Below are 25266 nucleotides of genomic sequence, written 5' to 3'. Positions count from 1 at the left end.
ATGTGTGAAAGTTCTCATTGCAATGCTTCTGATGCAAGGTGAATCTTTTGGTGGAGAGATTGGTGAAGAGCCTACTTTCTGTTCTAGCTATTCCCATTTCCATAGCTGTAGTGTAGGTTCATCTAGGATTAAAAGCTCATGATGGAACCAATTTATTTATTAAGCTTTTTATGTTCTCAGTGTTTAATAAATCTGAGTATTGGAAGATTTACGTTGACAGAAAAAAGGGTGACTAGATATCTGCCTCCTCAAAGGATTTTGGAAGTTTTCCCCTGTCAGAGGGACGTATGCTTCCTGAATAATGTTACCTTGAATATGAACTCCTGAAATTTTGATGAAAGCTTGTTGCAAACTGGGAGAAGTTACGATTGTGGTATTTACATTTTTTGTAATGTTTTAGATGTTTGTACTACTAAATATTTGATATATATGAATCAATATACACCTCTACCCCGATATAACGCAACCTGATATAACACGAATTCGGATATAACACGGTAAAGCAACGCTCCGGGGGGGCGGGGCTGTGCACTCCGGTGGATCAAAGCAAGTTCGATATAACGCGGTTTCATCTATAATGCGGTAAGATTTTTTGACTCCCGAGGACAGCGTTATATCGAGGTAGAGGTGTAGTTCTTTACTTTTAGTAACTGTTTTAAATTAAGCCACAGAAAACTTATAGCTTATCTTTACGAAATATGCATTTATAGGAATTAATTTGAAATACACATTCTGTTAACTACTTTGGATCTTGCAGATGGTTTTATGTATTAACAGTTTTCCCCTCTAGCCTTGGATTTTACTGTTCCAAACAGCCCGATTGGAATTATTTTGTTTTTATAGCTCCCATCGACAAAATATAATATAAGGGCTCCCGAAGGTACTGTGTAACTCAACTAATCATAGAGTTGGCTTTAGTATGAGAACTACTGTTTTGTTGTTTAAAGTTCTATAAAAATTAGAAAGTTGACTGTCATATTTCATGCTTACATCACAGTAGAGAGAAACGTCTTATTACACCATAGCCGAAATGCATGACTTTTCCTTAGAACTGTAGTTGGATTTTATCCTTATCTGCTTATTATTGTAAAATATATAAATTGGGTGGGGAGAGTCAGATTTTGGACCTACAAACCTTGACATTGTCACTTTAAGACTGACTTTTTTTTCAGTTACTTAAAATACAAAATTGCAAGAATTCTGACTTTCATGTTTGAGAGTATAATAATTTGCTTTCTTCCTCTTCATTATATAAAGTGATTACAGTTAATGTTAAATGGAATATTTTTTTTCGTATCTAAAAAGAGGAGTCAGAGACCAGGATTTAAAAAAAATGTGTCTCAAGTTAGGCAGCTTCGGAACTTCTGCGCTCTCAACACCTTGGAAAGCCAGGCCACTTACTTAGGGTACGTCTATACTTACCTCCAGGTTTGGCGGTAAGCAATTGATTTTCTGGGATCGATTTATTGCGTCTTGTCTAGACGCGATAAATCGATCCTGGAAGTGCTCGCCGTCGACACCGGTACTCCTGCTCCACGAGAGGAGTACGCGGAGTCGACAGGGGAGCCTGCCTGCCGCGTGTGGACCCGCGGTAAGTATCTTGTAGTTCGAACTAAGATACTTCGACTTCAGCTACGTTATTCACGTAGCTGAAGTTGCGTATCTTAGTTCGAACTGGGGGGTTAGTGTGGACCAGCCCTTAGGCTTGCAGGTCCAGATGCTGGCATCTATCTTGAGGCGTAGGGTTTTGTTACGTTTTGTTTTGTTTTGTTTTTTAAAGGTTGGCCTATATAATTTGCTATGAATATTCTCAAATACCATATCCTCCAGATTAAAAAAATTATATTAGGTGCTCTTATAAGGAGATTATGGCATATAAAACCAAGTTTACATTCATGATATAAATGTGGTCAAGGGGAGGAGGAAGGAGATGCAGTACTCCTCAAAACTAAAACTTGGTCATTAACTTGTACCTTTTGCTAATTTTCCTTCCTGAAGGAGAATTTTAAGGACGTGTGTTTGTGTATGAGGATGAGGTTTGGGGGGGAGGGGAGGCAGGAAAGATGTAATTTCACTCTGATTGTATATTTTAAATGAATCACACCTTTATGAAGCATGTTGGAAAATGAACAACTCTTTTGCAGCAATTGGTCACTGATAAAAACATGATGCTGTAGTTTCAAAAATTTAGTACAGTAATCCTCACTTAACGTTGTAGTTATGTTCCTGAAAAATGCGACTTTATGCGAAATGATGTTAAGCGAATCCAATTTCCCCATAAGAATTAATGTTAATTGGGGGAGGGAGCGGTTTCCAGGGAAATTTTTTCACCAGACGAGACATTATATACATATACAGTATAAGTTTTAAACAGTTTTAAACAAACAGTTTTTAATATTGTACACAGCAATGAATGATTGTGAAGCTTGGTTGAGGTCCTGGAGTAAAAAGGTGGAATATTTCCCAGGGACTGCCTTGCTGCTAAATGATGAACTAGGATGTGGCTGAGCCCTTAAGGGTTAATATGCAGTTGTTAATGTAGCCTCACACTCTACAAGGCAGCATGGGCTGAGGCAAGAGGGAGGAAACACAATAGAAGGAGGGCAGTAGCTGCGAAAATTGAACATGATGATGAGCCCACTCTATCCAGCTGGAGCGCACCACTCCCTCCTCCTGACAGCACATGCATGACTGCACAGGTGCTGACTTTCCAAAGTGCTGGGTGGTGCATGCATGAGTGAGAGAGAGAGACGTGCATTGCCCCCTTTAAGTACGCTGACCCCAGTTCAAGTACATTGCCCTTTTAAGCAGATCAGACAGGAAGCTCCCTCCTTTCTGTCCCTGAGCCCTGTCCCCCTCCTCTGCTTTGTGGAGAGGAGGTACAGAGCTGGGAGGGGGCAGGAGCAGGTGGACATCCTGATACTAGCACCCCTCTCCCCCAGCAAGCAGGAAGCTCCAGGGAGCAGCTCCAAGGCTGAGGGCAGGGCAGGAGCAGCACGGCAGTAGGGGGAGAGAGACAGCTGAACTGCTGCTGGGCAGCTGCTGAGCCACATACCTTACAGGGAATTTAGGGGAGCTGATGGGAGCGGGGGCTGTCGGCCCCCCTGGTTCTAATCCCCACAAGGAGGTGCTGCTCTTCCAGAGAATCCTGCAAGCAATGGACAAAGCAGGCAGCTGCCAAATGACGTTATAAGGGAGCATTGCGCAACTTTAAACGGCCATGTTCCCTAATTGATCAGCAATGAAACAACGTTAACTGGACGACTTTAAGTGAGGAGTTACTGTATATAAACTAGGAACTATGCCCCAAAACTGTTGCATTCTAGTAATTCATTCATAAAAAAGACTCAGATTACCTTTGCAGGTGTTCGGATCTGTGATAAACTTTGTATGGCCTATGTGTAGCAAAATTCCTTTTGAAAATTAATTAGCAGTTTGGATGAACTCTTCTGTGCTTGGATAGTAGCTAACATGCAATATCTTGGTTATTTTTCTTAATATCAAATTTAGTTATGCCATTTTATAGGCTAATTGCTTTCCAAATCACAGCTGTTTTGGAGTTGAGAGCTAAGCAGAGAAATCCAGTAAATGTATATTTTATGTATACTTCTCTAATGAAAAATGGCTGAGCAGATTATTTTCAATATTGTTTTTTTAAAAACTAATTTTAATCTTTTTTCTAAATTTTGGCCAGGATCAAATATTTTTATCACTTACTTAATATCAATTTATAATACTATATCTCAGTAACAATAGTGGCGTGAAGGAAGATCCTGAGACACTATCTAATACACACATTTGGCTTTCATGAGCATTGCTAAGATGAGTGAAGTGTAAAATGCTAAATGAAGGCACAAGCATTTCTAAGTTATAGCATCATCTTTTTTGTTTCAATATAAAATGTCTTTAAGTAGTGTAAAGATTCTATTTTTACGAGGTTAGTTGCCGTAATGGTGTAGAGTCCATTTTAATATTACTAGCAACTGTATTTTAATGTTGCTGTGGTTTGTTTATTTCTTTGTCTCCAGGCTTCAAAATACATCCCTGATATCTGTGTTATTAGAGCAGTACAAAAAATTGTCTGGGCATCAGGGTGTGGGTCAGTACAGCTGGTGTTCAGCTCAAATGAGGAAATTAGTAAAATTTATGAAAAGGTAAGAATTCTTAAGCAACTTCTTTTTCTATTTAATTATTTGGTCAGCTATAAAAAAGGACAGTGTCAAGTAATTTAGGCTCAAAATGTGACTTATCTTCAAATAGTTATATTCTTGTTGGTAATATACTTTGGATTCTAATGTAGGGTCACAGTTTTGATACTGTAGTTAAGATTGAGATGGTACTTCCATGCTGTGTGCCTATTTTCAATTATTTTTGGGCTTAAATTTCTTAAACTTAAAATTAATTTTTTTCTATTGTATCCAAATGTGAAATAAGCATTTGTTACATGCTAAATTTTTCAGGTGTACTTTTGTAATTTGGATAATTCAAATGCTTTAGTTTTTAAAGCTCAGACTAGGCATATATGTAATGAAAAATGTTGTTGGCCTCTCTTTTTTGGAAGAAATTTGATTTTGAAATTGACACTGAAGCATTGGTAAAACTGAGTGATAGCATGTATAGCAGTTTATTTTCCTTAATTGCTTATGCACATACTTGGAGTTAAACTATCAGATCTTTGCATACGCAGGATTTAAGGAGTGGGTTAGACCAATCAGAGTTGGAGATATTTCTGGGTGTCATACAAAATGTTTATACTGTCTCAAGCTTTTGGATCTTTTTTTCCCTTGGTGTACACTGCTCAGAACCTTGTTCTTATAAAAGTAACCTTCGACTTATCAACAGTGGCTTATAAAATTTTAAAAGTAATGCTATAACCAACTCCTAGAATTGTATTGCAAATATATGTGTATCGTGGGATGATGTAGTTAAGGAAGTTGCTGAATTCTGGAAAGAGCAGGTTCTATTTGTCTCACATGTCTCTTCACTAACTCCTCTGAATTTTCAAAGTTAATCAAGTTAATCTGGCACTGCTCAGCCCTTAGGAAGAAGGAATTTGGTGGGATGCTTTTATTCTTTGTATTCTAGACCTTTTGCTTAAATTTTTGATTTACAGAAAAGTAGGTTTACTTCCAGAAAAAGCAGCTTCTCATTTAGCTAGCTTAGTAGCCCTAGCACTTCTGATTTCCTAGGTATCCTGTTCACTTTCTCACAAAATGAGTTCCTCACTAAGAAGAATAATTCTCCCTTTATTTGAAGTTTACTAACGGGGCTAAATTCTGGCTAAGCTGTTGTGGTGGTAGAGAAGCAGAAGATGCTCTCATATGTTTCTGTATTTGCTACCCATATCATAAAAAAGGAGTGTGGGAGGGGGGAAGCAGGTTCCACATGCAGGTTTGTGGAAGGGGCAGGCTAGGACAGAACTACTTGAAGTCTTGTTGTGCATGGGGCCTGTTGGTTCCTTGTCCCCTTTTCTACCAGCACTCTAGCCAATACAGCTGCCCTGGCATCCTGGAGAGCCTCCGCTGTGCTGTGCTATAGACCTGGCACAGTTTACCCCCTTCTTAAAATAACAAGGAAACCAGGTGGGAGTATAGCAGTGCAACAATGTGCTGCTGTTTACTGTGGCTTTGTGGCAAAGCCACAATTGAACCTTGACTCTCTGTTTCAAGCTTTACAATTTGTATTTGTAAACTATATAGTTAAAGATTGAATTGAAAACATTAGGCAGTGAGTATGTATCTTAAATAGGAATGTTGGCCACAGAAATAACGAGGAGAAACTATAATTGGATGAATGATGTTGAGAATTATACACAAGTTGAGGAGAATCTTTCCTACACATTAATTTTAAATGCCATTTCACTTTGTTTTAGGAATTTTTCACATTTGTTTTGGATTCTCACCCATTTTTCCCTCAGGGTGAAATCACCCCATTGAGAAGTCTAACACAAGACCTGTGCAACACTTTAAAACCAATTTAAACCCTGAAAATAAGACTCAGATGAAACTTAAACTGTGCACAGGCCTTGTGCTAGTTCTTTGCACAGGGAGAATTTCACCCTCTTTGTACACAAACATCAATGTCAACCATTCTCTTTGGTGTTTGTGCCACTGATACTGATGCATGTATTAAACCAGAGGGCTTGTCTACACAAACAGTTGGTTGCAAGTGGAGGTGTAAATCTGCCCCGTGCTAGCTTGCTGTGCAGTGACTGTCCACATGGACCCTGCTACTGTGCACAAAAAGTTCCTTAGTGTGCTTTGTTCTACCCCAACTATGAAAAAGGAGTAGATTAAAGCACAATAGGAAACTTTTGGTGAGTGTCAGCAGAGTCCACATGGCCACTTAGTGCATGGCAGGTTAGTGCGGAGTAGATCAGTATGTTCACGCAGAGAAGCCCAGAGCTACATAAGCATGAAATGTGATATGAGGTGACACTGAAAATGAAGGAAAAACTCTCGGGAACAAACTATAAAAAGAAAGGAGAAATTGCAGAAGCAGAGTGAAGGAGGGATAAAAGCAAAAGTGGGACGGGAGGAAACAAAGTAAAATGGAAGAAGGGGAGAAATGGCAGAAATGGGGGGGGTATGATGGAAGAGAAAACTGCACAAAATCCAAGTTTTAAGTGACAGAGACAACAGCGTAGGAACACAGACTACAAGAAATTACTGTAGAATAGTTAGTTTGTAATACTCAGCGCACTGCAGTGGTGCAGCTGCAGCACTTCAGTGAAGATACTTCTATGCCGATGGGAGAGGTTCTCCCATCAGCGTGTTGTTAAAATCCACCTCTGCTAGAGAGGGTAGCTGTCAATGGGAGAAGCCCTCCCATTGTTGTAGCGCTGCCTACAAAGGGGGTTAGGTAAATATAACTATGTTGCTAATGGGTGTGGATTTTTCACACCCCTGAGCAATGTAGTTATACCGATGTAAGTTTTTATAGACCTGTCCTGAAGTATTACAAAAACATACCTGTGACTGTTTCGGGTGTTTAGTCAACTAGCTCCTTGCTGTGAAATCGTTAATCTGCTTTTCTCCAAAGCATTACACTTGTGGGGAAAAAAACTAGATGATTTTTTTAAAGCTGGCATACTAATAATTAGATTCTAACTGCTGGAGGATGGAGACATTTCACAAAGGCTTCTTCTGATGCTAATAGTTCAATGGACTCTGCTCCATTTTTGACAATTTTGATTTTTCAGTGGAACTTGGAGAGACAGCTCTCATCAGAGTTGTCAGAATCCTCAAAATTAGAATCTATAAATTAAAGTTCAAAACTCACTTATTAAATCATCTGGTGAATTTATTTTTCTTTTATATTAAAAATTAAAACTTATTTTAGAAGGTGAGTCCAGGTTCTTCTGGAATTCTTCCTTACCGCCCCAATAAGTCTTATGTTACAGCAGTCCTTTTGGTCAGAGAGGACTGCATTTGGTTTTCCACCAAACCAGATCAGCACCATCTTAAGCCATGGCACAGACTTTTTTGAAGTGCTCCTTACCGAGAGGATCTGAATGATACTTTCACAGCCCAGCCAGTTCTTGTGCTAAACAAAGAGATAAGCTTGGACCACTACAGGACTGTATCAAGTATCAGAGGGGTAGCCAGGTTAGTCTGAATCTGTAAAAAGCAACAGAGGGTTCTGTGGCACCTTGAAGACTAACAGAAGTATAGGGAGCATAAGCTTTCGTGGGTAAGAACCTCACTTCTTCAGATGCAAGGGCTATATGTTATCCTGCTTCTAGATCACGGGACACCTTCCTTCCCTCCTCCCCCCCCCCCAAATAATTAAAATAAAACCCATCTTTGTAGAAGGGGTGGATTGTGCAGGATAGTTGCTCTTCTTGAGTTGTTGGGATTCCGTCTGCACCCTCAAATCACTTAACATGCCAAAGATGTCAGATTATCTAATGCAGTGATCGTAAATCTTTTGTTTCTTGATTGCCACCCAAAGAAGAAAAATTAGCATAGCCTCAGTTACCAATACACGGATGTGTTGCACATTAGTTTGTGTAGACCCTGCTGGTATACAATAAAAGTTTGTTAGAGAGCATGAATGCAGGCTCTACATTGACTAATTAATGTGTAATGCATTAGAGTGCTTTAGACATCACACCCTGTAGTCCATGTTACTGCTCTGTGTAGATGAGCTCTAAGGCACACTTTCTTTGCTTTGTCCTCTCCTTCTACCACTTTCCCTCATTATCTCCCTTTCACACCCTTCTCTTCTTCCCACATACTTAAGCCTGTGATCTATCTATCATCTAAAATGCATATTCTGTGTGTATATACCCCTCTATAATACTGTCATATAATAATCACTGTTGGTGATGGGTAAGGTTGAAATTTGGCATATGTTCTATTGGCTCAAAGCTTTTTCAAACAACTTAATGTTGGTTTTTATATTGTGTGCCTGCATTTTTTTTTAAATCACCTTGCAGAAGCTTTGGCAAAATGAGTTCAGCCATTTTTTAGTTCTGCTAAAAGGAGTGGGGAGTGCCTATATTCCAGTCAGAAAAATTACGTGTTATCTCAAAAATGGCCCAAATATAACAATTCAAATTTGGCTTATTTGATCTGAAGAAAATACTATTCTTTTCTCATTTTAGGAAAGGAGTGCTAAGAACTTCTCAGTTAGTCAAATAGGTCCTGAGCACCTTAGAACCATAAAGCAACTCCTTAGGGCTTTCTAAAGCAATGCAGGATGACAACTCTGCTGTGTTCGAAGTACAGCTCTGCTTGCAAAATTTTAAACTCCACATTTGCACTGCATTAGAAACTTTCCTTTTTATTGGAGAAAAAAAAATGTGAGCAACTAGTAGTAACATACAATGATAGTAACTTCTATCCACTTGCTCCTCCATTTTTGCACCTCAGTTCTTCCACAAAACTGCTATTCATGCTTCCTTGGTCGTCCCCCAAACTCCCACCCAATATTCATCCCTCCTCCTTCTGCACAGTGTGCAAAGTAATGGCTCTCCTGGGGCATATAAAAACGTGGTGGTGTAGCCCCAGGGTGCATAAGAACTTCCAGGGATCTTGGCCCTCCATGCACACCCTGAAATGTGCTGCTGAGTATCCTGTCCCATGGGCCTGGGTTCATATTATCTTGTGCCTGGGATGACTCTGCAGTTGTCTGGGTTTGGGATCAGGGGCAGCTCCAGGCACCAGCGCAGCAAGTGCGTGCCTGAGGCGGCAAGCCACGGGGTCGGCCTACTGGCTGCTGTGAGGTCAGGCTGCCTTTGGCGGCATGCCTGCGGGAGGTCTGCCGGTCCCGCAGCTTCAGCGGTAATTCGGTGGTGGGGACGCTGAAGGCACGGCACTGGCAGACGTCCTGCAGGCGTGCCGCCGAATCCACGTGGCCAGCGGACCGCCCGCAGGCATGCCACCGAAAGCCACCTGACTGCTGTGATTGGAGCGGCAAAAACCATAGAGCCGCCCCTGTTTGGGATGCAATGGGACGGCCATGCAGCCTGTGTTGCCACAGCTGAATTTGTCTCTATTGCCTACTGAGGATCTGGTCCCTTACCTGAGGGGAATTAGTGAAGCTCATGTCCGAGGTATATAACAGGTACAGCTGCTAGAGGTTTTTGTGCCTCTAGTAACTTTTCTGGGTCATTGAGTGCTTAATTTCTCAGTCTTAACATTAAATTAGTAATATTTTTAATACATGTACATATACAGTATGAGTGCATATGCTCTCTCTAAATGGGGGTCTGCATATTCATAAGATTTTTGAAGAAGACTGAGAAAATGCTTTTTAGTTTTTGTGAGTGGCTGGCTGAGCTTCTCTGAATTGATCATTTTAATACTTCTGAGATTTGAATTGTATTGTAGTTGTGTTTTAGAGTGCCTAGAGCCTTAAGCAGTTTTTAGTCCCCCCAAATAGAAATAATTTGTCAGTCCCCCCTCTGCACAGCAAGCAGGAGGGTCCCGGGAGCAGCTCCAAGGCAGGAGCAGCACATGGCAGTGGGGGGCGGGACAGCTGAACTGCTGGCAATTGATAGCCTGCTGGGCGGTTGCTGCACAGGGAACTTAGGGGAGGGGAGAGCTGATAGGGGGGCTGCCAGTCCACCCTGGTTCCAAGCCCCCACCAGCCAGCTGCAACGGGCTACTCTTTCTGCAAGCGGTGGACAAAGCAGGCGGCTGCCAAACAACGTTATAAGGGAGCATTGCACAACTTTAAACGAGCATCTTCTCTAATTGATCAGCAATGTAACAATGAAACAACATTAACTGGGACAACTTTAAGTGAGGAGTTACTGTACACATCCTATTATGTGGTGGTTTATACTGTCCATGTCCTCATCTGTTAGTTTGACAAGTAGTATTGAGAAACTTTAACTGGAGGATGGGAGGGTTAAATAATATTAAGGCATACTAATGTGAAGCGGGGGGGGGGGGGGGGGGGGGGGAGAAATTCTTAAATATTGTATTTAAGAAGCTACCAATGTTAAAGGTGGAAAGAAAAGTAACTAAACAAGTATAACTAAGATCCAAGTGCTTGTTACTCAAGTATAAAAAGGTGCAGTCTCTTCTGCATATATTACTATGCATTAGTTGTATTACACTAGTATCTGCAGGACCCAAACAGGTCAGCACCTCACTTTGCTAGGTATTGTGCAGATATATAGAAGACAGTTCCTACCCCAGAGAACCTATCATTTAAGACAAGATGCAGCAGGTGTGTGAAAAGAGTATAGGGGAGAGATGACTGAATCAATGTATGTGATAACTTGCATTGTAGATTTAGCTGGGCATTGGGGGACACACTCTTGGTATCCCCTTGTGTTTTAAGCGTACAGCTAGATGCCAGACAAATTTGTTGCACTTTTCTATATCCATTCATGCTGCTCATTTGATTCACTTTACAGACAAATGCAGGCAATGAGCCAGACATGGAAGATGAACAAGTTTGCTGTGAAGCTTTGGAGGTGATGACCTTGTGTTTTGCTTTGATTCCAACAGCATTGGATGCACTTAGTAAAGAAAAGGCATGGCAGACATTTATCATTGACTTGCTATTGCACTGTCACAGCAAGTAAGTGATTTAAAATAAATAACACTTGTATAGCATCTTACCTTTTCAAAACACTGTACAAACTAATCTAAAACACAAGGTAGATGTTCCAGCTATTTATCTGCTTTTTAACTACAAGGGGTTTTTTGTACTGAAATACTAAAGACTTTCAATGTTGGTTTGCTTTGTATTAATTTTTTGACAACCTATGGTAAGTTCAAAATAAGTTTTTTGTTTTTTTCTGATTGACTCATTAGTCATGTACAAATATGTATTCGTATTCTGCTTAGCAATATAACTTTGTAACTAGGTTCTGTGTCTCACCAACTCTCATTGAAATCGGAGAGTTGCAGGTGTTCAGCACCACCCAGAATTGTGCTGTTTGTTTGAAAAGTCAGTTAAACCAGAAAAATCTCATTAGTGTTTGAGACATCCTGAAGAGGGTATTTGGCCATTCTGACTTTTGTTCATAATGTGATGCATGTATTAGTAACACTAATGTTGTTACTTTTTAACTTGTACTTATTTGTTCAAAAACTCTAATCCTTTTCTTTTACTGTTAAGAGTGAGAACACTTTAATGTATTATAAATGTCCAACTGACTTGGCAGAGTGCCTATTAAGCTTCCAAAAAGACTAGTAGATGTTCTATTTAATGCTGTTTAAAAAGGTTAAATATGATAGCTATAAAATACTTAAGTAATGTCAGCGGGATAGAACTTTGTCACAGGTTAATTTTCTCCTGTTACATGAATGCAGAGGCAAAGCATCATTTATAGAAAGGTTTTAAGCTAACATTGAATCATAAGGTCCTCTTACACTAAATCCTCACTCCCATGAAAAATCATTTTATTCAATGTTCATGCCACCCTTTTAAATATTAATCAGATTATGAAATGTCTCTTTGGTACATGGATTGTTAATACACATAAATAATGTTACACCAGTTTACCTGCATAATCATTGCTTCATCTGAAAATTTGTACAAGTTTGTCTAGCTAGTGAATCTGGAGGGGGTGTGTGTCTTTACTAAGTATAAAATTCTGAATGCAGATAGAAAAGTAAGTAACGTGCTTCTCAGGTAAACTTTAATTGTTCAGAACGTTTTCACAAGCAGCAAATGTGACTGGTAATGTCAAATGTGTGGTTTTTGCTGGGTTTGGATGACTTCCAGGTGGCAACACTTTGATTGTCATTAAATGTTGAGGGTTACTAAAACAACATTATCCAGAGAACTATTATTTTTATTAAAGACTTCTTAGTTCTGGTGTTGTCTGTTCTTTCCATGACTGTGACATCAGACATTTTAATTCAATTTATAAAAGATCAACAATAGATAAAAGTGAGTTAAGTCATGATTGTCCAGTCTGTTGAATGATAGTTATCTGGGTTAAATCCTAGCCCCATTGAAGTGAATACAAGTTTTGAAATTGACTTGTATGGAGTCAGGATTTCATCCATAGTGTTTGATTTCTTTTCCTTCTAGATGTGACAAACTAAAGATTTCTACACTACTCTGCATGAACTTCCCAGACGTTTTCTTTAGCATATAACACATCTAATACACTAATGTTGAAAAAAACATTTTTTCTGTGTGCATCTCCTAACAAATTCTTTATCTGTTGAGAAAGATTTGTGAAGTGGTTGCCTCTTAACATTCACTCTGGCTGATGTGGATTGCTATATTATCTAAGACAGGTGTTTTAAAGACTGAATCACTGGTACCAGGATAACTGAACTTAGTTATACACCTCTACCCCGATATAACACAAATTCCGATATAACACGGTAAAGCAGTGCTCCGGGGGGCGGGGCTGAGCACTCTGGCAGATCAAAGCAAGTTCGATATAACGCAGTTTCACCTATAACGTGGTAAGATTTTTTGGCTCCCGAGGACAGCGTTATATCGGGGTAGAGGTGTATATGAGCTGAGGATAGCCACAAGAAACATGAACTTCAGGTGTCAAGTTTTTTAGGGGAGTGGGGAAGTTTAATACTGGAGAATAAGCATAATTACTAGATATCAACCTGAAGCAAGGACACATTCTATCTGTTGGTTTGTTTGAAAGCTTTCAAAAGGCCAGACTCTGGGTGTGAAAGCAACTGACACCCAATGTGTTTCAAGATGCTGTTTTTTCAACTTTTGAAATCAGTTATCGCAAATGAATTCTATGAATCCTAAACAACAGTAAAATGTGACATGAAGAACAGTAATAGGCCCATTCCCCATAGTATTTTGTTCAGGAATGTTTTGAGAATCAATCACAACAAAATGGTAAATATCATTCCACAGTACTGTGTTGTGGTTTACAGTAATGTTGCTTAGCCATACGATTAAGTATCCCTGCATTATCATAGGCTGCAGTTAACAAGGCTGCTATTACTTTGTCATATTGAATGTTGCCTTAGCAGCTTCACAAAAATTTGAAATCCACACTTAATTAATTTACATATTAGTTTTCATAGCTTGTAGTAAAAAGAAATGCAAACAAAATTTGCTTAACTTTATTTTTAATTACCCTACCAGATATTAAATAGACTTCTATTTCACCATCTCTTTTGTATTTTTAAAGCTGCCTTTCTATAATATAAAATCAAGGGGTTTTTTTGGTTCCAAGTATATGTACATTACACATCAAACTTGGAGGGTGGTTGCAGCAGAGATATATGTAAAGGTATTCATTGTTCACCTCTTCTTGAACTTCAGATGCAGTGGTGGAAGACTTTTTTCGTAAAAAGCTGTGCAGTCCTGATTGTGCAAGCTTGAATAATGCCTGACATCTCTGGGACAGTTTAGTGTAGGGTTATTCAAGAATCTGGCATCTGCATTTGATTTAATAGTAGCATTTTCCTTTACAGGGATAAATCCCTCATATGATCTGAATTCCAGGAAGTGGATCTCACACTCCATGTGTAAATGATCTAGAAGTATATTGCATTTATTGGGAAATGAAACACTGCATAGATCCATCAAGATTTTATCTCATCAGACTGTGTGTGTGCAGAAATTTCAGTTTTTCTTCAGAGGCGGAAAGACAATCAAATGTAGATGAGGCAAAATATCCATTCCCCTGCAATTTTTGATTGATGTAGGTGAGGTACCCACTATTCATGATGAGGTCATTCATGTCCAGTTATATCTAATATGTGCCATGCAGTGTTTGTGCAGTAAACCAGCACTGTTGAGAGAGAGAGAGTTCCTTTTAGAGATCTGCATCTGCAGTGTGCGTTACACACTGCTTCATATGTTCTACATTACTAAATGGTTTGATGCTTGGTTAACTCTCATAACTTTTAAATTTGAAGTAGTTTATTTTAAAATAAAAGACCATTGTACTATAAAATCTTCTGCATGGAATGTCAGTCTAGATCTTCTATTTTTTTCCAACAACATAACTATAGTGTTTGATTTGTTGTGACTTTTCCAGCAGTATACTCTTTTTGTCATAGCAGCTATAAGTGGTATCTCAAGCAAATAGATTTCTGCATCCTCTTTCAACTGTTTTTTTTGACAAGGCAAGGAATTTGTGATCAGCAGTTATATACCTTTTGGATCTTTTTTTATGTGAGAACTGGCAGTCTGTCATGGATCACACTTGGGCATCTCTCTACTATTGAGTTTTTTTCTACGTGAGCATTCAACAGACCACTTTGCATTAGGTTTCCTTTCCCTGTATGATTTAATCCAGGAGTGGCCAATCTTACTGAGCCTTTTACAACGATTTTCAGAAGTTCAGGAGTCAGGGCACACTGGCCAAGGGTCGGAGCTTCAGCCCCTCAGGAGGCGCCTACTGGTGCTCAGAGTTTCAGCCCCGCTCTTGCTGAAACCCCAAGCCCCAGCAGGCGTGCTCCACAGGGCTGAAGCCCCAAACCCCTCTCACCGCTGGACAGAAGCCCCTACCCCACCATCCCACTGTAAGGCAGAGGTTCCAAGCTCTTCCCCCCTTTCCCCCGGCTGCACTTTAAAGTGAGCTGCACTTTAACTGTAGAAGAGCCACATGCGGCTTGCGAGCCATGGTTTGGCCACCCTGATTTAATCTGTTTAGTCATACTAGTGTGGCTAGTATTTTGCCATTGAAAGGAGCAGCCAAAAGAACTAATATTTAGGCTAGTCTCCTATTACTATGAATGACATCTGTTATTTGTAATGACAAATCATATCTTAATGATAATTAGCAACTCCTTGTATTGCTGCAAGAACTGATTCATGAGGCTTAACATTTAACTACATTTGGCATTCACATAAACATCTGGTGCGAATATAACATGCTGTATATTTCTCAGTGATGATAAGTCACAGAATTAACTTACAGTTGGTTTAAACATCTTACAAGTTACATTTAACATGAATTTTAAATATTAAAGTAAATTTACTTTTAAAGGTATTGGATAGACTGCACTAGAAAGTGAGGTAACCTGTTTACAGAACACATAGTAGTAGCATAACAACCCCACCTCCAAGCTAAGTATCCAGACCCCTTCAGTCATAGGAGACTACTAAAACTGGTCAGCAAAGGTGCCATTTGTAATGAGTTCTGTTCTGGGCATTTATGCATCAGAACTGGACTACAGAATTTAAATTGAGTATGCATAAATTTGAAGGCCAGAAAGGGACAATTTTGATCTAAACTGAGCTGCTGCTTAACACAGGACGTAGAATTTCACTCTGAATCTTGCATCTTGGCCTAACTAGAGCATTTTAGAAAGACATCTAGTCTTAATTTGAAGCCTCCAAATCATGGAGAATTTATAAGATCCTTTTGGTAATCTATTCCAGTGGTTAATTACCTTGCTGTTAAAACTGTCTTATTTCCAGTCAGAACTTTGCTGACTTAAGCTTCCAGCCATTAAATTATGCCTTTGATTGCTAGGTTAAAGACTACTAGTGAACAGCTAAGAGAGAGTGTTTACTTTTGATTGCTGCTAACTAGGACCAAATTTGAAGTGGTGCTTTAGTTTTGAGAAATTTTGTTCTGTTTCTATATCCTGACCTCTTTCCCAGTGTGAGACAATTGTACTGTTTCTTTCTTCCTGCAAACACTAGAGGCAGTTCAAACCTATCTGCATTCTGGGGCTTGACCCACATCCCTTTTTTCCCTCATGTCTTAATTCTGTGTCCAACTTGCTAAACAGAGCAGCACTTTAGCTCTCCTGACTCATCCATTACCATCCCAGTCTTTAAAGATGATGTGCCATTAGCTAACAATTTTTCTCACTCTCTCACATGCTCTGAAATTTAAGGGACTCTTCCCCTTATATGGGGCCACCCACTGAGCTCCTTATCTGTTTTTCCCTTCTCCACCATCATGGTGAAGCAAACCAGATTTAGCATAATGAAGGATGTGAGCCTAGTCAACTGACCAAAGGGTAACTTATTGTACTGTCTACCTCCTAAAGTGTTTGTAAAACTATTTGGTGATAACCCAGCTAAGAACTCTAGGAACTTCTCTATACCCATTCTTAGAGGACCTGCTCATCAGAACAGCCTTCCCCTGGAACCACCAGAAGCAACCCAGAGGGCCCCCTCCATTCTTTAGCAATATGCATTTATGATACATTTAAAGAATATCTCTTTTCAGAGACAAGATAAATAGATGTCAGTTTTCCCAAAGCAGAGAGGGGTTAGTCAGATCCAGGGACTGACTTCTGAAGTGTCATCCTTCCATCTTTATCCAGGACATAGATCTTCTGATCTCATGCAAAGAGTTTTATCAACAGGCAAGATCAAATAAGACAGAGCTTCCAGATTTATTTTTAGGGGCCTGGAATATGATGGTAATCTCCTCTCCCCACTTCCCCTAATCTTAGCCACGTTTGCCAGGCTTTAGAATTGGGGATAGCTTAGTGGTTTGAGCATTGGCTTGCTAAACCCAGGGTTGTGAGTTCAATCCTTGAGGGGGCCATTTAGGGAACTGGGGGTTAGAAACAAAAACAAAAAAAACTGTCTGGGGATTTGCCCTGCTTTGAGCAGGGGATTGGACTAGATGATCCCCTGAGGTCCCTTCCAACCCTGATATTCTATGATTCTAGAAGAACCATAATACACAGGGAACATGGTCAAGCTCAGATCTTCATAGTGTCATATCTTCAGAATTATCACTTCCTAGATGAAAGTAGTTGGATTGGCTCTTAAGAACTTCCAAGATCACCAGAGAGCAAGGCCATGTGTTGTTTCAGTCAAGCAACACAGTGCTCCTGGCATACATAAATGAGCAGCAGGGTACGAGAATCTCAAATCTAAATGTCAGAGCAGTTCAATTCTTTTGTGGGCAAAATGTCACCTACCTTCTGTTATGGCAGTCAAATGTAAGGGAGTACGCTGAAAACAAGAGGAGACTGGCTAAGCAATTAACAGATAAACACCTCAGAATGGTCCTTAAATTGTCCCTGCAACAAAAGTGTTTCTGCTCATATTTCAAAGCTACACCACTAGAGATGCCATAGAGCTATCTCGATGTAACACAAAGGCTAGGCTCTCCATCAGGAAACAGGCTCACAAATTTGCAGATTGGTTTTTCTACCTTTCCTCCACTCTTCCACTACTAGGCAGAGTATGTCAAAAGATGAAAAAGGAGTAAGACATCTGTTGTTCTCATCCCCCGAAAAAGGTATTGAAGGTTTGATACTCAGACCAAGTAGAGATCTCATGTCTCCACTCTATCAACCTACTAACAGACAGGAGCACGTATCCCAGGACTGTTGAACAGCAACTCTTAAACATGGCAATATTCCTTCATAGTAACAGGTGCTGCAAGCCTTCCTTCCATCCCACTGGTGTTCACGATAGATCAATCCTAGGAAATATGAAGTGTTTCAGCTCTTCCATATATCCTACAGGATGGAACTAAACCTGATCATGTACCAACCACCATTGCATCCCAAGTCTTAGTATAAATCAGTCTCAGACTCAGGCTTATCCAAGTCTGATGTAGATCAGCCTCCCAAGTAGAAGTGTCTTTTTAGCAGGAAGATCCAAGTTTGTTAGAGCAGCATCTCTAACCAAACCAGCAGTGATCTCTTATCTTTCATGTCTGGGATCTCTTAACCCATCTATTCAAAATCTACTGTATACAATTACTTCGTATTTCTGTTCCATAAAGGCATAGTGGTCGTCAAATCTCTGCTGTTAAAAGATACAAGACTTACTGCATTTTTCAAGAGGGAGAAAACAGTGGCTCTTTGGACTCTAAAATCTTTTGTAACCAATGTTAACTTTTCATATACGTTGCAAGAAATATTTTCCCCTCATTTTGCTCAAATACTCCACATTGGAAGGAAAAAGCATGGCACATGCCACTGTGAGAGAAGCAATTAAAATATATTTTAATAGAATTGATCAGTTCAGGAAAACATCATCCCTGTTCAGTTCCTTCCACCTTTAAATGCCTAGATCTGCAATGCATCCATATTTTGTGTATCTAGTGAACCAAGTGCTGTATCATTGAAGCCTATTCAGCCACAGATAAAGACTATTTCAAAAGGGACCAGATCCCATTCATTGTATTCCACAGTGGCCTCCTGGGCAGAAGATATGTCAGTCACAACGGGGGAAATCTGTAAAATTGCCACCTTGTCAACCATCAAGATTTTTTCATAAAACACTGTAAGCTTTATTTTTCACTCCCAAGCAGAAGTGTCTTTTTAGCAGGAAGATCCAAGAGGCGATCCCAAAATTACTAATCTCTCTTACTGTAGAGAAGGGGAAATGTTTCTCTTCTATTTTAATTCTCCCTTCATACTATTTTTTTCTTATTGCTCTTTCTCCCCCAGTACAAGATATTTGGAACAGTTCAAGAATGGAAAAAATGTACCAGATTTCTTTTCTGTAACGGATTTCTCTCCAGTTCCCCCTCTTCCCCCCCCCAGAGTTAATTTTTTTCTGGATATATGTATGATGGCCTATTCAAGGTTCATGTGTACATATATTTAGCACAATTAAAGAAGGTATTAGAAGATTATAACATATTAATAATAAAACTTTTTAATGATTCCATACATCTGTGAAAGTACTCATCGAGCATGAAAGTGGGAGGGGAATAGCTAACTCTCTGGAACTTTTTGGATGAGTCTGAACTGCCACCAGTATTTTCAAGAAAAGAGGCACTACCCATGTCCAGAAAGGAATTCTGTTATATAAAATTACTTCATTTTATCTGATAGTTCTTAGTGTAATGACAGTTGTTCACAGTGACATAGACGTGTGTGTGTGTGTGTGTGTGTTGGTTTGGAGAACTTGGCCTGTTGTATGTTTGTCCTATTGTGTGTTTGCCAAATATCTTATGCTTAAAAATATCTTTTAAATAGCACTTTTTTGCATGTTCCAGTTTCTACTATTTTAAATGGTGAAGACATTAAGTCTCATCAAATTCCAACCATTTGTGAACATACAGTATTGTTTTCTTTTTTACATGTATACGTTGCTGTGTGTTACATGTTCATTCAACATTGTTGTATGTTACGTTGCATGTTACTCTCAATTTTTAATGAAAGAAACCATGATTGGAAAGGCTAGAGAATGGAGACAGCCAACTGAATATTCAGAGCTTCTCTTTTCTTATCTGTGTTCTGATTACATCTTTGTCTTCCTCCCCTACTTTGCGGTATATGCATTTAATTTTAAACTTCGATCACTTAAGGGGATTCTCAGTAAGTCATATTACATACTTGACTGGAAGAACCTTCTTAACAAGATTTAAAATTTATAGTTTGGTACAGGGCCAGCTCTAGGCACCAGCAAAGCAAGCAGTTGCTTGGGGCGGCAGATTTGCAAGGGGGTGCAAGAATCCAGCATGGGAGCTGAGAACCAGCAGGGGGCCCTGGGAACTGTAGTTTCTTGGTTAGTTCCCTGCCTATAGAGCCAGCCCTGGAGCAGGGAAAGAACTACATTTCCCAGTATTCCCTTGGCCACTAGCAACAGGAAAGGGTGTGGGAAAGGAGTATGGAACTGAAATTTTTAGCTTGCTGTGAATCGTAGGAACAGAGCCAGCTCTAGGTTTTTTGCTGCTCCTCCCTCTCCCTCCCGCCCACACCCTCTGCTGCCCTCCCCTGGTGCCCCAGCCCTGGGCTCTCCCCGTACCCCCTGCTGCCCCAGCTCTGGCCCCCACCTGCACTCCCCTGCTGCCCCAGACCTGGGCTCTCCCCCCACCCGCAACTCCTGCCGCCCCCACCCTGGGCTCTTCTCCCCTTCCCCCGCACCCCCTGCCGCCCCAGCTCTGGCCCCCATCTGCACCCTCCTGCTGCCCCAGCCCTGGGCTCTCCCCAGTCCTGGGCTCTTTCCCCTCCCCCTCCCCTCGCATCCCCGGCCGCCCCAGCCCTAGGCTCTCCCCCAAAGAAGGAATTGGGGGGACTAAATGGACGGTGCACCTCTCTATCTGAAGCCTAGCAAGGGAGGTATGTGGATTCCACTAGAATTTAAAATGAAAAGTAAGGGAGGGGGGAGGCTCTGGACCTGGGCAGCTTTAGATACAGTACCAGGCACTTAGGAGGATTTCCACTTCTGAGCCATGGAAGCAGAAATTGACTTTTCCTCTCCAGATATAGCTAATATTCAGAAAGGGAATCTAGCACCTGCCTTCCAGATTTGAACACCCTCAAAATTCAGGAGTGCTCAAGTTCAATTTGGGCAGCTGTTACTTCATTTCCCCCAAATCAAATATATTAATCCACTGTAACTTGCTGTAGAAGAAGTAGAATAAATTGAGCAAGAAATGCTTCCCAGTGGTTATTAGGACTGGAATTGCTATTTTCAACAGCCATTGCTTTTTTTTTTTTTAAGTTTTAGTTTTATTTGTTTAAAAGGAAGTCCGTGATAGTGCATTCCCCATAGAAACAAAGAATGGAACAAAAGAGTAATAAAGGCACCTCAACTTTTCCTCATTTATGTAGGACAGTCTTATAATATGCATCCAGATAGCCTCCAATCACACAAGCTGAAAATTGTTCCACTTTACTGCAGTTCTGTAACCATATGGGAACCAATCCGGTCTGTGTTCTGTGCACATCCAAAATTCTTGCTGAATGACCCGCCCTGGGAGCGAGTTACCAGTGACCCAGGGCCGGGGCAGCAGGAGGGTGCAGTTGGGGAGGGGGAGAGCCCAGGGCTGGGGTAGGGGGCAGCCAAAAATTTTTTTGCTTGGGGCGGCAAAAAACCTAGAGCCAGCCCTGGTTGGGTAGATTGTGCTCATAAATTGTTTCAGCTCTGATTTTTTTTTTTAAATATGACCTGCAATTAGGATGCCAGAAGTCCAGTATCTTGATAATTATATGCTGAATGTCACAAATAGCAAAGGTAAAGGGCATTCAGGATATAATTTGTTTTAAACTTCGCATTCTCATGTCTCACTGAAGTCCAGGTCATCAGTTTTGACTTCATTTGATGTTCAATGCATACATAGTATGTAGGTGAAGTTGCATCTGCCGTGGAATAAGGAGACAGTCTAGGAAATAAACTGTTCTTATACTGTATTGCATAGTTTTGCAAAGATTCTTTTAATGTAGTTTACACCCTATGGAGTACAAGATATTTAAAAAGAAACTGCAGTGTTCAAACGTGTTGGGGCCTTTTGTTTTTTTTAAGTACTTAATGGACCACCCCACTCTCTAGTGGATTCCAGTGTGGGGTTAATGTCACCATGTTAGTATTGGGCCATGGAGCAAGGGCTGGCAGTCGTACAGAATTGCTGGGTGTTTGTTAAATCTGTTTGCAGATCACCTTCACTTACATTGAAAGATGACAACACAGATTTTTTTGCTCATCTTGTTTTAAAAAACAAGGTGAGCTATTTAAAAGTTTGTTGTATTAATGATTCTTTTTATAGTTTTTGGTTTATACATGAGTAATTCTCTTGAAAGAAAAAACAAATGAGGGACAATAACTAAACTGTGCAGGTATTGCTGTTTCTTACATTTTGCCAAAAATAATTATATTGTGCAGTTTGATATATAATTAAATTTTTTTCTCTTTTTCAAACAAAATTTTTTCTTTGCTTGTTTACGTCCATTCCACATTAGGTGTACACACGCCATGTGCATGAGCGTCGGAATCTGTTCCCTTCGCAGTACCCGGCAGACTGGCGGGGCCCCCGCCTGAGTGGTGCCACTGCGCTGTGCATATACACCCCCGCTGGCTCGACCCCCTCCAGTTCCTTCTTACCATCCGGGGCAGTGTTGGAACAACCTCTTGCTCCCCTAGGAGAAGCAATCCCTTAGCTTTAGAGTACTTAGCAGCTATCAGTTCGTTAGCATTCTATTGTGTGAACACTTAATAGATTAGGTGCTTGGAGGCTTCCAGCACCCGCCCCAGGGCATGCCGCAGGCCCACGGGTTTAAAGCTTGCGCCACGTGCCAGTTAGTGACCTCCACGACTCCTGTCTGCGTTGCCTGTGGGAAGCACACCAAACAGAGGTGTAAGATTTGCAAGGCGTTTAAGCCTAGAACAAAGAAAGAGAAACTTTTGCTTGAAGCAGTTGTTGATGGAGGCAGCATTGCAGCCATCGGGCCCGGAGCGCCCAATGCTGGCTCCAGCTTCCTCGGTGCAGAGTGTCCTGGAGTTGTCAAGAGTCCCGGTGCCGGACGAGCACTGCAAGCTGTCGGCCCCGGAGAAAAGTAGGCCCCGGCACCGCTCATCCTCCCCGGTGCGGCCCAAGGCCAAGCCAAAAGAAGGGTCTGGACGTTCCCCCTCCCGCAAGGAGACCAGCGCCATCTAAGGGCCCAGGCACCGGAAAGAGTGGAATGGACATTGTGCCGGCACCAGTGGCACTGGTACCACAAATCCCTCTGAGTCCAGTCCTAAGTGAACTCAGTGAGGACAACAGGCTTGAGGGAATAATGGATCAGCCCTCCACGCCTGACGCATTTGAGGCGGTGAAGGACCTCATAGGGTTGTCGGCGGTGAGCCCCCTCCTGATCAGGGAGAAGCCTGCGGTGCTGTTGAGAGGAAAGCCGGCAATGGTGCGCCGTTTGAGGTCACCGTCCCTGCATCGCTCCCGGCGTTGGTCCCGGTCAAGGGTTGAGTCTACGGACTCTCAGTTACCCCTGACGCAGAGGGAAGCCTCGGTACTGGAGACGAGTCAGTGCACAGAGTTAGTGCAAGTGACCCGATGCTCTCCGGCACCCTCCAGAGACTGGGACCAAGAGAAGGCGAGCTGGCCATCGCCGAAGGCTTCCAGAAGTCACTGGTCCTGGTCCAGGTCTCGGGAGCACTGACCCCGGTCCCAATCGGTGAGAAGACGCTCGTCAATCTCCCGCCAGCATAGGTCGACGGCACCGTTGTGGCCTTCACGCTTGGTGTCACCAGAGTCCGGCGCCGACTCGGGCCGATACAGTTACTCGCACTGGGCACCGGAAGGCAGAGATCACCAAGCTGGGTGGAAACCCCAGTGGGGACCACCGGACACTGGCCCTTCTGAACCCCCGGGGCCTACCACCAACGACAAGGTGCTCCCTCCAGGGCCAGCTGCTCTGTGCACTGGTCCTGGACCCCGCACCGATGCTCCTCCGTGCGGGAAGCCACGGCATCCAGACCGCCTGCACAGTCACCGAACGAGAGGCCAGAGAAACCGAGGCCGGTGCCTCCCCTGGGTCAGCTGTCCGGGCCCAAGATGGATGCTCCTCCTTCAGGGGAGGGGGGACCAAGGGGACCAGCAGGAGGAAGTGGAGCAGCTGCTGACCTCCTCATCATCCCCGGATGAAGCGGTGGCAGGCACAGTGGTATCAGGACCTCCGCCAAAAGACCACAGAGCCTACCAAGAACTGCTGCGTAATGCTGCCCATAACTTGGGGTTACAGGCTGAGGAGACGGTTGAGCAAGAGGACCCCATGGTGGACATTCTGAGCCCAAAAGGTCCATCCAGAATAGCGTTCCCACTCATTAAGACCATACAGTTGAACTATAAGACTATATGGCAGACCCCGGCCTCCAGCGCTCCAGCGACCAAAGGTGTGGAACGCAAGTACTTCGCCCCGTCGGGTATGAGTTCTTGTTTTTCCACCGAAGCCCATGTTCCCTGGTAGTCTCTGCGGTAAACAAGAGAGAGCGCCATGGGCAGCAGGCCCCGGGACCTAAGGCCAAGTAAGTGAAGCGCCTAGACCTGTTTGGCAGGAAGGTGTATTCCTCAAAGGACCTCCAGTTGAGGATTGCTAACCATCAGGCCATCCTCAACAGGCATAATTTCAACTTTTGGGCGGCAGTGGGGAAGTTTAAGGACAGCCTCCCACAGGGTTCCCAACAGGAGTTTATGGCGCTGGTGGACGAAGGCAAGGCCGTAGTGAAGACCTCTCTCCAGGCGTCCTTGGATTTGGCAGACATGGCGGCCAGGACAATCGCATCTGGAGTGGTCATGCGACGCTCGATGTGGGTGCAGGAGTCAGGTCTGCCGCCTGAGGTCCAGAACTCGCTCCAGGACCTCCCCTTCGAAGGGTCCTGGCTCTTTTTGGACCACACGGACGCAAAGCTGCATAGCCTCAAGGACTCGGGCCACGCTCAAGTCGCTGGGTATGCACACCCCGGCGACCCAAAGAAAGCCACAGCCGCCACCTCAGTGTCACTACCAACCTCGTCCTAGGCATGAGCCTTATTGCAGGCGAAATGGGGATACAGGAGGCGGCGTAATAACAACAATAGCTCCAATAGGCCAGGACAGAGCCAAGGCCAGCATAAGTCTCAGCCCGGCCCTAAAGCAGGCTTTTGAAGGTGCGCTCGAGGACAGCGTACTGGACTAATCGCCGGATTCGTCCACTTGTTTCCTGAACCGCCTGTCCCACTTCTCCCGTGCGTGGTCCAGTGTTACGTCAGACCGCTGGGTGTTACGCACGGTGCGAAGTGGTTACAGGATGCAGTTCTCCTCCATACCTATCCCTCACCCCCCTTCCCCGTTCCTCTTCAGGAACCCTTCTCATGAGCACCTCCTGGAAAAGGAGGTTCGCACGCTCCTAGAGGCAGGGGCAGTAGGCAGTAGAGTTGGTACCGAAGGACCTAAGAGGGAAAGGGTTCTACTCCTGCTACTTCCTCATTCTCAAGGCCAAAGGAGGCCCTTCTGGACCTGCGAGGGCTCAACAAGTTCCTGGTCAAGGCCCAGTTCCGCATGGTCTCTCTGAGCACCATCATCCCTTCCCAGGATCCGGAGGACTGGTACGCTGTCCTCGACATGAGAGACGCGTACTTTAATATCGCCATCCACTTGGCGCATCACAGATTCCTGCGCTTCACTGTGAACCAAGAACATTACCAGTTCATGGTTCTCCCCTTTGG

The 25266-nt window shown here is 42.5% G+C and overlaps 1 protein-coding gene across 4 annotated transcripts in view; it reads left to right on the top strand.

Moving 5' to 3' along the window:
* Nucleotides 1-25266, top strand: part of USP9X (ubiquitin specific peptidase 9 X-linked) — a 217540-nt gene that overhangs the window by 134131 nt on the left and 58143 nt on the right. For 3 of the 4 annotated variants that reach the window (XM_054005769.1, XM_054005754.1, XM_054005763.1), the window contains exons 25-26: nt 4029-4154; nt 10874-11040. In XM_054005769.1, coding sequence (XP_053861744.1) covers nt 4029-4154; nt 10874-11040 — 293 coding nt within the window. The remainder of the gene's footprint in view (nt 1-4028; nt 4155-10873; nt 11041-25266) is intronic. The other variant, XM_054005771.1, reaches the window with a different exon arrangement.

The sequence above is a fragment of the Malaclemys terrapin genome, chromosome 1 (assembly GCF_027887155.1).
Source record: "Malaclemys terrapin pileata isolate rMalTer1 chromosome 1, rMalTer1.hap1, whole genome shotgun sequence".
Taxonomy (NCBI): Eukaryota; Metazoa; Chordata; order Testudines; family Emydidae; genus Malaclemys; species Malaclemys terrapin.
This window is presented reverse-complemented; position numbering and strand designations above follow the sequence as displayed.